At 44.9% G+C, this 13,543-nt stretch overlaps 1 protein-coding gene across 1 annotated transcript in view; it reads right to left on the bottom strand.

Annotated features, from left to right (window-relative positions):
• Window positions 1-6,665, bottom strand: part of TTC12 (tetratricopeptide repeat domain 12) — a 49,181-nt gene extending 42,516 nt beyond the window's left edge. The window contains exons 1-2 of the mRNA XM_082629285.1: window positions 6,628-6,665; window positions 4,682-4,754 (exon numbers count right to left, since the gene is read on the bottom strand). Coding sequence (XP_082485411.1) covers window positions 4,682-4,739 — 58 coding nt within the window. The 5' untranslated portion in view covers window positions 4,740-4,754; window positions 6,628-6,665. The remainder of the gene's footprint in view (window positions 1-4,681; window positions 4,755-6,627) is intronic.
• Between the last annotated feature and the right edge of the window lie 6,878 nt (window positions 6,666-13,543).

The following is a 13,543-nucleotide window of genomic DNA, read 5'->3' as shown; positions in this document are numbered from 1 at the left end:
TTTTTTGCCGCACCACCTGGCATGTGGGATCTTAATTCCCAGACCAGGGATTGCAACCGTGCCCCCTGCAGTGGAAGTGCAGAGTCTTAGCCACTGGACCACCAGGGAAGTCCCCTGGAGCTGACTTTGCATAGGGCACGAGCACCCGTTTGTTGAAGACTCCCTGCCTTCTCACCAATGTGTTGTGTCATCCCTGTCACATGCGTGAACCTGCTCTAGGCACTTTATTCCATTCTACTGGATGGTATCTTCTTCAGCACCAAAACTTCCGTGCATAATTACTACAGCTTTATAATGAGTCTTGAACATCTGATAGGGAGATCCCACTTTCTTATTTTTCTGCAAAATTTTCTGGATTCTTGGCCCTTTGCTCTTCTGTGTGAACTCTGGAATCAGCTTGTTGAATTCTAAACAAAACATTTTTGGGATTTTGATCTAAATCGTGTTGAATGTAGAGAATAATTTGAGAAGAACAGATTTCCTTAACAAATGTGTCTTCCCATCCATGATAAAATGTCTCCACTTATTTAGATGTAAATAAACACATACATAGCACATTTATGTCTTTTAATTAAAAATTTTATTCACTAAACTCTGAACTTTATTCTAATTTCATTAATCTCTTTGTAATATCCTTTTTCCATTCCAGGATATCATCTAGGATATCACACTACATTTAGTCATGTCTCCTTATAATTCTCTGAGCCATGACAATTTCTCAGATCTTCCTTGTTTTCCTTGACAGTTTTGAGAATTTCTGGTCAGGTATTTTTTGTAGAATAGTGTTCATTTTGGGTTTACCTGATGTTATTGTCACAGTCAGACTGAGGTTCTCAAGATTTTGGGAGGAAGACCATAGCACATATTAAGGGTACACGTTATCAATATGATTTATCATGCTGTTAACTTTGACCACCTAAGGTAGAGTTTGTCAGCTTTTTCCATCTTAAAGTTACTTTTCCCCCTCTTTTCCTGTACTATACTCTTTGGAAGCAAGTCAGTAAATGTATCTCACTTTCAGGGGTGGAGAGTTATGCTCTACCTTCTAGAGGCAGGAATATCTACATAAATTGTTTGAAATTCTTCTGTATGGGAGATTTGCCTTACATATTTATTTACTTATTTAACTATTCATCGTTTATTTATATCCATATAGACTCATGGATATTTATTTTATACTTTGGGCTATAATCCAATACTGTGTTTGCTTTCTTGCTCAAATTGTTCTAGTTTTGACCACTGGGAGCTCTTTCAATTAAATTTTATAACCTTCCCCATAAAGGTCTTGCATATATTTTGAGGGATTTATTTTGGTATTGTAAATGAAGTGTTGCTGGTATACAGGAAGTATATAAGAATGCAACTGAATTTTATACATTAATCTCGTATCCAAAAACCTTGCTCGATTTCCTTCTTTACTTTGATAATTTATTTATAGATTTTTTTGAATTTTTCTCTGTAGGCTCTCTGCCTGAGCCCTCTTCTCTTTTTCTACACCTTTCCCAGGAATTCCTGTTCCCTCCTATGGTTCCAAATACCATGCAGATGCCAGTGTCTCCTAAGTTGACCTCCCCAGCTACTCTCTCTTTCTTAGGCTCAGACTCACAAAGCCAACTGCCTTCTGAACATCTTCACTGGAATGCCTTACTCATCTGCCTATCCTCTTTCTCCCCAGACTGTTCCTCCTTCAAATGCCTCTATCTCAGCAGATGGTCCAACTACCCACTTGTCATTCAATCAAGACTCTCAGGCTCATCCTTAAGGCTTTGTTCTCCCTCCACCTTCACAGCCATCAACACTAAAGCCTGTCAAGTAAGCTCTGAATTATCTCTCCAATCTGTCTACTTGTGTCCATTCCAGCCACAGTCTCTTCTCCCTGGAGCACTGTAACAGCCTCCTAGCTGGCTCTCAGCACCTGTTTGCTTCTCCCCTCCAGTCTACCACTGCCAGAGTGACTTTTCTAAGGTGTAAATCTGACCATGTTTCTGCTCCAAGTAAACCCTCCAAAGGATTCCCATTGCTCTCAGGATAAACACGAATTCCTTACCGTGGCTTCCAAGGTCTTTCCTGATCTGGCCTTTCTGGACTCAGATGGGACCCTTCTCTCCTTGATCTATTCTCTCCAGCTATACTGAGCTTTTTAATCTTTCAGTTTCTCCAAAGTACCACACTTGCTCTTAACTTCCATCTTTCCTACGTACTTTCTCGCCATTTAGAATACTCCCCTACCCTCTCTCCAGTGGCCAACTCCTAGTCAGACTTCAGATTTGTGCTTAAAACTCATCCTTTAGGGAAGCCTTTATTTGTGGGCTGAATTGTGCCCCTCTGCCCCAATTCATATGTTGGAGCCCTAATCCCCTCAGTGTGACTGTATTTGGAGACAGGGCTTTTAAAGAGGTCATGAAGGATAAATGAGGTCATAAGGGTGGGGCCCTAAACCAATTGGATTGACGTCCGTATAAGAGGAGGAAGAGACACCAGGGATGTGCACACACAGAGAAAAGACCATGGGAGGACACAGTAAGAAGGGGGTTGTCTGCAAGCCAGGGAGAGAGGGCTCAGGAGAAATTAAACCTAACACCTTGATCTTGGACTTCTGATCTCCAGAACTGTGACAAAAATTAATTTCTGTTGCCTAAGCCCCTCAGTGTGTGAATATTTTGTTACAGCAGCCCATCAGACAACTCCCTCATCTGAGTTAGAGTCTCTTGCATTTTACCAATCTCTCTTTGTAGCATACATCACCCTTGAAATTACTTGTTTAATATCTGTTTTCCCCACCAGACTGTAGGTACCATGAAGGAAAGTAATTCTTATTCATTGTTACTGTACTCTCCAGGGTCTAGCGATGCTCAGTACACAGCAAGAGCCCAAGAAATGAATGTATAGAATCTACACACATGTGGCTATATAAATTTAAATTACTTATAAACGAAATAGAGACATTCACTTCTTTAGTAGCACTAGCCACATTTCAAACCCTCGATAGCCACTTGTGGTCACTGGTGACCACAGTGGACAGTGTAGATTATAGAACATGTCTATCATCACAGAAAGTTCCATCAGATGGCACTGATATAAATGATATGGAAATGAACTTGGGGTACGAATGAATGTTAGCCAGGTAAAGAAAGACCGGGAGGCAGAGGGAAGGACAAAGGCAGCAGGCAGAGGATGAATGCTCAGGGGGTGTGTGGGGAACCGGAAGCAGTCTGTAGCTCAAGTGTAAGGTAGGGGGAGGCCAGAGGTAAGGCCAAGGTCACGGGAGGACTTAGGTCCTGATGAGAGCATGACATTTATTGGGACTGCGGGGAGAATGCAAGCAGAGAAGTGGCTGGGTCAGATTTGCATTTCAGATACATTACCCTGTGGGGAGTGTAAGCCTGGAGGCGGTGGGGGGGGGGAACAATCAGGGGGTTGTTGAAATCGTCTGGATAAGAGAACCAGAACAAAGGGAGGTTAGAGAGGTGGGAGCTGGAGGCAGAAGGCAAACCTGAGGGCTGATTAAATTAGGGACTGAGAGGTGAGAGGAGGCCAATGTGACTTGTAAATCTGGGGACAGCAGTGCCACCAAGTGAGACTAGAACGAATGGGAGAGTAGGAGAAGCAGGTTTTATTTGGCACTGGGGGCGACAGAGAAAGAGATGATCAACTAACCTTCGGACACATTAAGTTCATGGTGCTTGAGGGATACAATGGGTGTGACAGTTGGCATAGAGGCTGAGGCTCAAAAAAAGTGGCTGGTAGCAATTGAGATGTGGGGTCATCACAAGGGTGGTAGCTAAAACCACGTGCTTGGGCTAGATCACCTGAAGAGAAAGGTGAGCAGCGGCCCACGCCAGAACAACATTTGGGGGATGGGCCGAGAAGAAGCCCATGACAAACCCAAAGAACACCCTAAGGATGTACTGTCTATGAAGTTGCCTGAACTATTTTTAAAACCATTTTATTCTTTGGACGCATATAGCCTGTGAGAAGCAGCAACTTCAATATATTTCTATTTGATATGTAAGGTTGGTTTCACTGCTGGTTTTCTTGTCTCCATCCTCAAACAAGCTCCCTGAAGTCTGAGCAGGGACTGAGTGTTTTGGAATCTACTGCATGTGATCTGTGTGGTCAGAATATGTCCTTTGAGATTCCCCCAGTCTAAGTTGGGGAAGGGTCTTCCTGCCTAGAGGAAGAGAGACAGGAATATGACAACCAACAGCCATCTGTGTAATGTGATGGACCCTGAGGGAAAGCCTTTTGACCTTTGCCTCTGCAGCTCAAAACCAGGAAAGGCTCTCCCCTAAAACAAGAGGGATTTCAGACTGATCAGTGGGGTTCCTGAATGATCTTCTCCAAGGGAACAGTAGGCTCACTGGTGATGGGGGAATAGAAGCTCCTTTTGACCTGATTCTACACAGAAGGGGAGAAAATACAAGGAAGAGCTGTCAGCCTGAATTCAATCAGAATGTTAGCAGCTTCTCTGATACCAATTAACAGCCAAAAAATATTACCCCCAGGCTCCAATATTACTTGCTTCTCAATACCCCTTCTGTTTAATCTCAAGAACGTTTTTTCCTTAAGAGTCATAAACCTGTCAGGCAACCCAGGAACTAACTTAGAGTAATCATCTCTCTTTAACCACTCCACCTCCCTAAAGTAAAATTTAATTAGTCTATGATTTACTGGTACTTACTGATTTCATCTACATTTTTAAGAAATTTCTGCAAGTCTTCCTCTTGAGAGTCAGCCATGGTGAACCAGAATCCCTGAGGAAGGCAGCATAAATGATGAAAATTAATAATAATAAAACTCTCAACAGAATTTGTCAGGCTGATGAGCCTTCTAAAACTAAGAGCCAGGTAATTATTTTTAAGATGGATTTGTGTTTATAAAAGTCATGAATAACAAGCAGGGTGATCTATTTCACTCTGACTGCTGTTAAGGCCAAGGGACCCTCATGACGTGTGGCGATATTTCTGGAAAGCTGCCAGCCTCCCTCCAATGGGGAAAGGGCTCTGCAAAATGTCCCTACAAAGCCACCATCAGCTGCTGTGTCAGGGACCTGGCTTGAAGGCGGCCAGGTGGAGAGCAGTTGACAGGCCACCAGAGATGGAGGAGGACACTAATGCTTGACTTTGATCATGACAGGCTGGCCCAGCCAGAAGCTTTGGAGCTGGCTGTGTGACAGGTAACCAAAAATGGGACAATTTACATCTAAATGTCCAAACTATTTAAACTATAAGCCTCTGGCTTATTTCTGAGGAGTGAAGAGAAGCTACAAATTGCATGGAGGGATTAGAACTTGACAGCCCTGCACGCCAGCCTCTCTTCTCCTCTCCAGGTTCTTTAGTTGGATCACCACTCAGTTGTTTTTGAGTGAAAGGCCTCATGCTACAGCCAGTGGTTCTCAAAGGTCCACCCACAGACCGTAAGAATCATCCAAAAACTGGTTTAGCATAAGATTCTTCAGCCTTAGCCCAGAGCCCCTCAGTTAGTAAGCCTGAGAGAGTACCCAGGAATGTATAGTTTTAAACACTCTCCAGGTGATTCTGATTTACAGCTAGGTTTAATAACAAATAAGTCACCTTTAACTGGAAATTTGAAATCTGCCAGGAACAAGCCTCCACCAGTTATAAGCTGTGCTACCTCAGCTAAAGTCACAACCTCTCTGACCCTCAGAGGCCTCATTCATTCTATGGAAACTATAATACAAACAGAGGGCTGGGGCTTCCCTGGTGGCGCAGTGGTTGAGAATCTGCCTGCCAATGCAGGGGACGGGGGTTTGAGCCCTGGTCTGGGAAGATCCCACATGCCGCGGAGCAACTGGGTCCGTGAGCCACAGTTACTGAGCCTGCGCGTCTGGAGCTTGTGCTCCGCAACAAGAGAGGCCGCGATAGTGAGAGGCCCGCGCACCGCGATGAAGAGTGGCCCCCGCTTGCCACAACTAGAGAGAGCCCTCGCACAGAAACGAAGACCCAACACAGCCAAAAATAAATAAATGAATAGATTTTAAAAAAACAGAGGGCTATCTGGGGATTAATTTAAAGCACCAGGTTGGCAATGAGTGGTTACTGCAAGACATCCTTATCTATGAAACAGGGCTGGGGACCTCTGGCTTAACTAAACGATCACTAGGTTTCTTTCCAGCTCTTAACAATTCAGGCTCCCGTGGAACTGAGGCCTAGTCAAGTGAGTTGACTTGACCAAGGTTAGGAGAGGCAGAAGGCAGGCTTAGAACTCCCCCGGGCAGGCGCCAACCCCTCCGCTCCCAGGCCAGGGGCGCGCCATGCCTGGGCAGCGAACGCACGACGGGACGAGAAGGCCAGGGCACGGTGACGCCCAAGGCGTCCAACGGTATCCACTTCAACGGGAAGGAGCCTGAGCCCCGCCTGGAGCCAGAAGACCGGCTCGCCCCAAATGCCCCTCCCCAGCCGGCGCAGAGGGGCGGGGCCGGCGGCACCGTTGCCCGGGCAACCGCTCCAGAGCGTCCACCGGCCGAGTGCCCGCCGTGGAGGTCCCGGCGGCCCTCAGCTGATACCGTCCCATCCGCCGGGCCCAAACCAGCGTCCTCTGCTTGGCTCTGACGGCCAGATCAGGACCAGGACCAGGGCAGACCCCGGGCCACCCCGCTGCACTGACCTGACGCGCCCAGAGCTGGACAGGAAATGGCGGCTGTGGGCGGGCGGTAACCGACCTAGGCTGAGGCGGGGCGGCGCCAAAGGGCCAGGGGCGGACGTGGCCCCGTGCTCTGACGCGCTCTGCGTTTTAGTTCCGGAGCGCGAGCCAAGTTCAAGGCCAAGCTGGCGCGTGGGCAGCCAGCTGGGGACCGGGGAAGCTGCGGGGAGCCAAAGAAGCCGGAGTGACCTGCGCTGATCCCTAAATCAGCGCCAGGTTTTGGCTTCTTTGTTTTCTGGGGTTGGAGGGTGTGTCACTGGCATTAGCTTAATATCCCTGGCCCCAAAGAGGGAAGGTCTGCAGCGTACTTGGGAGAGGCAGGCTTGGGTGTGAATCCGATTTTACTTATTAGTATACGCGAGACCTTCGGAGAGGAGAGTTATGTGATCTCTCTGATCTTCAGAGTTCTCCTTTATATAAAAAATGGAGAAATGGCACTTTCTCATAAGATTTACGGTTAAGGTGCCAGGCACCTAGTCAGTGGGGGTAAGTGATGGTTATTATCCAGGGAATCATAGTATTTCGAGCAGAATGAGACAATGGACACATTCACAGAGAGAGAGAGAGATTTATCGTAAGGAGTTGGCTCGCATGATTATGGAGGCTGAGAAGTGCACCATCTGCAGTTGGCAAGCTGGAGACCCAAGGAGCCCATAGTGTGAGTTCCAGTCCAAGTCCAAGGGCCTGAGAACCAGGAGAGCTGACGATGGTGTAAGTTCCAGTCCAAGTCTGAGTGAAAAAGCAGGAGAAGACCAATGTTCCTGCTACTACAGTCAGGCAGAGAGAAAGAATTCTATTCAGGCCTTCACCTGATTGGATGAGGCCCACCCACAGTGGGGAGACAGATCTGCTTTACTCAGGCTATGGATTCAAATGTTAATCTCATCCAGACACACAGACAAACCCAGAATAATATTTAAACAAATATCTGAGCCCCCTTTGGGCCAGTGATCCATAAAATTAACCATCACGAGTAGCCAGTCACCAGACCCAAAGAGTTTGTCATGTAAGGGGGTTAAAGCTCAGTAAACAAATAATCACGTAAATTCTCACTGTGGTAAGTGCTATAAGATGTAAAGGGTGAAAAACAAAAGTAGCAAAGGGTACCATGAAAGCTGAGTCTCAAACCTTGGAGATATTCCCTGAGGACGTGGCGTTTACACTGAGACTTAGGGGATGAGTGGGCACTGACCAGCTGGAGAGGGAGGTGGAAGCAGAGGGGGCAGGATGGGCAGTCAGGAAGGAGCCTGGCAAGGACAAGGAACCAACAGGAGGCCAAGCTTGGCTGCGGCCTAGAGAGCAAAAGTAAGTAGTGCAAGGTGAAGCCAGGCCCAGATCACACAGGGCCTTTGAAAAGTTCTGGGGCTCTCTCCTAAGTTCCACAGGCAGCTTTTGAGGGGTTCTAGGAGAGGAGTGACATGCTCAGATTTTTCTTTTTAGAAAATCATTCTGGCTGCAATGTGGAGAATGATCTGGAACGAGGCCAGAGGGACACTGGGAGACAAGTTAGAGACTGTCCACAGCGTGTATTGGTAGAGGGAATAGAGAGGATTAGATGAATTTGCCATGTATTTTGGAGAGGGAATTGACAGCAGGGAAATATTAACAATGACATTAGGTTTCTGGCTTGAGCCAGAATAGGGCTCTCCGTTGGCTGAGATGGAGAATATTGGAGGAGAACCAGGTGTGGAGAAAGGTGATGAGTTCAGATTTATATTCAGTTCAAGATGCCTGTGAGTTATTCAAGTGGAGATGTTGAATAAACGAATTGTTCTTTAATAGTTACTCTCCTCTTCTTCAGATTTTCCAATTTTTAGCAAAGCACAGGCACCTAGAATAGACTGTATTTCCCAGCTTTCCTTACACATGACTATTTCCTTACACATGACAGTTCAATTAAATATAAGCAGAAGTGGTGGGTGCTACTTCTAGGAAGTGTCCTAAAAAAGGATTCCCTTCTTCTTACCTTTATTTCTTGTTGGTTGGAATGTGGACACAATGGCTGGAGCTGGCTCAGCCATTTTGGACCATGAAGTAGAAGCAGTATATTGAGGATGGAAATCCACAGGTAGAAGGAGCCTGTGTTCTAATGATCATGGAGTTACCATACTGAGTTTTGGACTACCTAACTCCATATTTCTATATAGGAAAGCGTTTAACCCCAACAATACATCAGGTTCTGGGAATCTAAAAACTTCTATCTTGTTAGAGTCACTGTTATGTTGGGTTTTCGGTCACTCCCAGCCAAACCTAACGTTAATTGATATGGAAGACGCTATTCATTTATTCAACTAACTGTTTTAAAGTTGACATCAATTTTTTTGGTGATAAGTCCTTCCAGATAGTCCAAATGATGTTATGCATAAAAATAGAAATATTGATATTTTAAAATAAACATGTCAATTGTAAATAACTTTTGTCCAAAGGACTCTAAACACCAGAGAAATTTGACACTGAGATCACACAATTAAAAAGCACGTGAATAATGTTTTATGTTAGAAGTTATTTTTGTAGTTAGAAGTTATTTTTTTCTCTTCAGTCATATTTCCATTTTATAACGCCCACACACACACACCCACACTCAGAATACTATCCTAATATAGGAGGTTTTTATGCCTGAATGTCTTTCGATGATCATCTCATCATAATTCTCTGCCACAGTAATATCAACAAATATTGTTGGAGTATTTGCTTTAACCAGATACCATACTATAAGTCAGGGGCCCAGCATCAGTCCTTACACAGCCCAATGAGGAAGATAGATGCATAAACAAATTCTTTTTTTTTCAATATTTTTTAATTGAAGTATAGTTGATTTACAGTGTTGTGTTAATTTCTGCTGCACAGCAAAGTGTTTCAGTTATACATAGATACATTCTTTTTTTATATACTCTTTTCCATTATGGCTTATCATAGGATATTGAATGTAGTTCTCTGTGATATGCAGTAGGACCCTGTTGTTTATCCATAAACAAATTCTTATAGAACCATGTGATAAGGACAGTGACAGTCTAGCGCTTACGGAAGAAGGAAGGAGGAGGAAACGGTGTCAGGCAAGTTCCCTTAGAAATAGGAATTGACACAGTTAATGTGGAAGCTGAGAGTGTGCAGAATGCTCCAGGCACAGGGAACAGACTGAGCAGAAGTTTAGAGTCAGGAAACGTTGTGCTGTGTGTGAGAAAATAGAAAAGTTCAAGGCGGGAGTGGTAAGAGATGAGCCCAGCGATGTGGGCAGGGCACAGGGTATCAAGGAGGGAAGCCACAGGAAGAGTGTGAAGCAGGGAAGAGACAAGGGAAGAACCCAGGCTCAGGGCGAGGTACCTGAGCAGGAGGGATACAAGAGAGGGGGCAGATGTGTGTGCTCTAAGGTCAGGCTGGAATAACAGGACTCAGCAGGCACAGACACTTGTGGCATCTTCGAAGTCACTTCCATCCTGATGACTCCTACATGGATGTCTGTCAAGCCCACACTTCACTCTAAGCCCCATCCTGATAAATCCAACAGGATAACTAGACTATGAATCTCTTGAGAGAAGGGATTTTGTTTTATCTTGTCTTAATTTCCCCAGCACCTGGCACTTAGTTGGAGCCTAAAAGAAAAGATGTGTTGTGGAAGTGAGTTAATCTCTTGCCCTGCATGGAGGAAGGTTCAAATCTAAGTTATTCTAGATGGAAAAAGATTACGAGTGCTTATAGTTTCCCTACCCCAGGCTTCCCAGAGAAGTCCATCCAGAGGACAAACATTGTGGCAGTCACAAAATACATCTTAGGGTAAATTTCATATTTGACAGATTGATCACTTTAAAGTTAGAAGTCCTAGTAAGGCTGGGTGGTGATAAACTGTCCACGAAGATAGCAGTTTTCCTCCTTTCGGGCACACAGTAGGATCTCACCTCCCTGTGGCCAGGTGACTTGCTCTGTTCAGTGCCATGGTGGGAAGAAATGAAATGGGCAGAAGCCTTTAGGGGCCAGAGTGAGACTCACCATACATAGCCAGCCCTTCCCCCTGTCCCACAACTAGAGGGTGGAGTCTGTGTCTGGTGGAGTCTGTGTCTGCCTGAGTCCCTGAGTGAAAGGACATGGACCAGAGTTGCCCATCTACCTTTGATGGACACGCAGCCCAAGTGAGCAATAGACTTTTCTTGTGATTGGCAAACATTTTGGACCTGCTTGTTACACAGCATAACGTAGCCCTTCATGTCTAATATGCCCACTCAGACCATTGTTCTTCACTTGCTACAATGACAAAATCTAGGGACCTTGTGCATGAATGTACATAGATTATGATCCCTGTGATTTATATTTTAAGTGTCAATGTCTGCCAATATTCAGGAAAACAGACTTAAAATGTGTGTGACACATTTCAAATATATTCCCCCTAGAGAACCTGCTATTTTCATCCTACCTAAATCCCTTGTGCGGTACTTAAATTTTACTTTTTCTTTATGTCCTCAGTAAAAAGTTGGAGAACATTTGGTCACTTTCCACTGTATAATAAACCTGGACTTGGAGATCATTTAAGCTGTTTCTCCTCTCTTTTACTCTGCTCTCCTTTTGTGTAAACAATTCTAGCTGTTTGCCTTTTCTCATCAATCATAATTTATAAACTTAGGAGAAATGAAGAAAAAAAAATTTTTTTCCTGAGGACAACTGCGTGAGGAATAAAAGGAATCGTACATTTGCCCGCTGGATGGAAAAGTTGCAGACAAGGTCAGCCTGGAGCCAGGAGCCAGAAGCCAGACAGACCACAAAGATGTCTGTTGGGCAACCCCTTCACCATGGGTGCTGGGACTACAATTCACTTGGTTACTTTGGCTTCAAGATTTGAAGGGGAGGGAAACTGGAGGAATTCAGTACTGTCTCCTCCCTCCCTAAAGAGAATTCAAAAATCACATTTGATTTTTCCCCCCAAACTTATGTCCTTTATTTGAAAAACAGCTAAAATTCTTGCCTCTTGGACACCCTTTGCTCTCTCAGTTCCCACCTTATTATAGATGAAGAAATCATTTCAGGATCTAGGCACAGATTTAGTCTGTGTGCCCATAGGGGACAAGAGTCTTCCTTGGGATTTCTATGCACAATTAATGACATCACAGTTACTAACAACAGCAATGACAACAGTGACGATGGTAACTAACGCTCGCTGAGCTGCAATGTGCCAGGCATCTCACTCAATCCTTTGTAGGCATTATCGAACTTCAATCTCTCAATAGCCATACAATTCCTATTTCCATTTCACAGACAAGAAATGCAGCCAGGGAGGTTGTGTGGTTTGCCAGAGGCTGAGCCAAGATGTGAAACCTGGTCTGAGTGGCCCCCTAGCTCATACTATCCCGTCTCACTACATTCCCAGGTATCAGCCTCCCCTGGAGAGCTGAATTTTTGGGGGGTTTTTTTTGGCGGCGCTATGCCGTTTGCAGGATCTTAGTTCCCTGGCCAGGGACCGGACCCATACCCCCAGCAGTGGAAGCACAGAGTCCTAACCACTGGACCCCCAGGGAAGTCCCTGGAGAGCTGTTTTAAACTTGTATCATCAAGGACCACCCCAGAAGCCTCAGGCCCTAGCTCTGCCTCATGGGTGTATAAACCTCAGTACAGGGTGCTCCAGGTGCTTCACAGGCTGGTCCAACCCTCCACAGGTGATGGATGCATTTTTCCTGTAGCCAGAGGGCCATGTCTCCCACTCCATTAAGAAAGAGAGGGTGGCTCCAACAGTGTCCTTCTTTGGAACCTTTTCTGTGGCTCGTGGGACGTCTCTGCCTGAAAAGGGAAGGGGAGATGAGTGCCAGATGGAAAGTGTGTCCGCCCGTCTCTACCTAGTGTGGAGCGGCACTGCCACCGTGTGGACAGACTGGCTTCGCCTGGACAAACGCGGTGTTAGAGAAAGCAGGGGAACTCCCGAGCAGTCAGCCCCTGTTCAGGCATTTATTTGATGTTTGTTGAGCACCTAATATTGCCACATACTCGGCTAGGCTCCTTCTATTGCTGCTACCGCTCCTGCCGTGGGGAGGCTCCTTCTCTGGGTAGGAAATTAAATGATGTCAACGATTTAGGCTGTAGTGAATGTTTAACATTTATTCATCATTTATTTGGGGCACTTTCATCTAGGGCTGATTTGCACCACTCAGAACTTGTAGATACACCCGATTTGTGCAGGGCAATTTTCTTTGCCTCCAAGGTTTTGGAGACAAGAGGATGCAGAGAAATATAGGGCTCCAGAGTGACTTACTCTATCTTGATTGTTATGAAAGGCGAATATGTATTTCTAGCAAACAACTTTGCTTCTTTTTGTCTTAACAGTTTAATAGCATATTAAAAGCATACCATAGAAACAGAAAGTAGACAAAAACAGAAAATCATTCATGATCTCTTTATCCTGACACCATCACTATTAACATTTTGATATATTTCCTTTTTAATTTTTTTCTGTATTTTTTGGCATCGATGTAACCATGCTTGCATATGATTATGTATTTCACTTTATTGATATAGCACAATATCATCATCATCATAATAGCTGATACATTCTGATCACCCATGATGTCCTAAGCCCTGTATTAGGGGCTTTAAGTGTCATCTCATGAACCCATATAACAATCTTAGGAGACGGTATTATTATCCCCCTTTAATAGAAAAGACAACTGAGGCTCAGAGGGGATCCATATAGCTCTTGCCTCTCATAAGGCTGTCCCATGTTATGCATTGTTTTAGTAACGATCATTTAATCTCTGCAGTGCGTTCCACTTATCCATGCACTGCACTTCACCTATCTACTTGCCACCATTTTAGATCTTTACTTGCTGCTAATATTGTTTGCTGATGTAAACTTTGCTGCAACATGCATCTCTAAATCATCTTTTTACATAGCTAGGATGAATTT

This window comes from Mesoplodon mirus, assembly GCF_964341445.2.
Source record: "Mesoplodon mirus genome assembly, chromosome: 7".
NCBI lineage: Eukaryota > Metazoa > Chordata > Mammalia > Artiodactyla > Ziphiidae > Mesoplodon > Mesoplodon mirus.
This window is presented reverse-complemented; position numbering and strand designations above follow the sequence as displayed.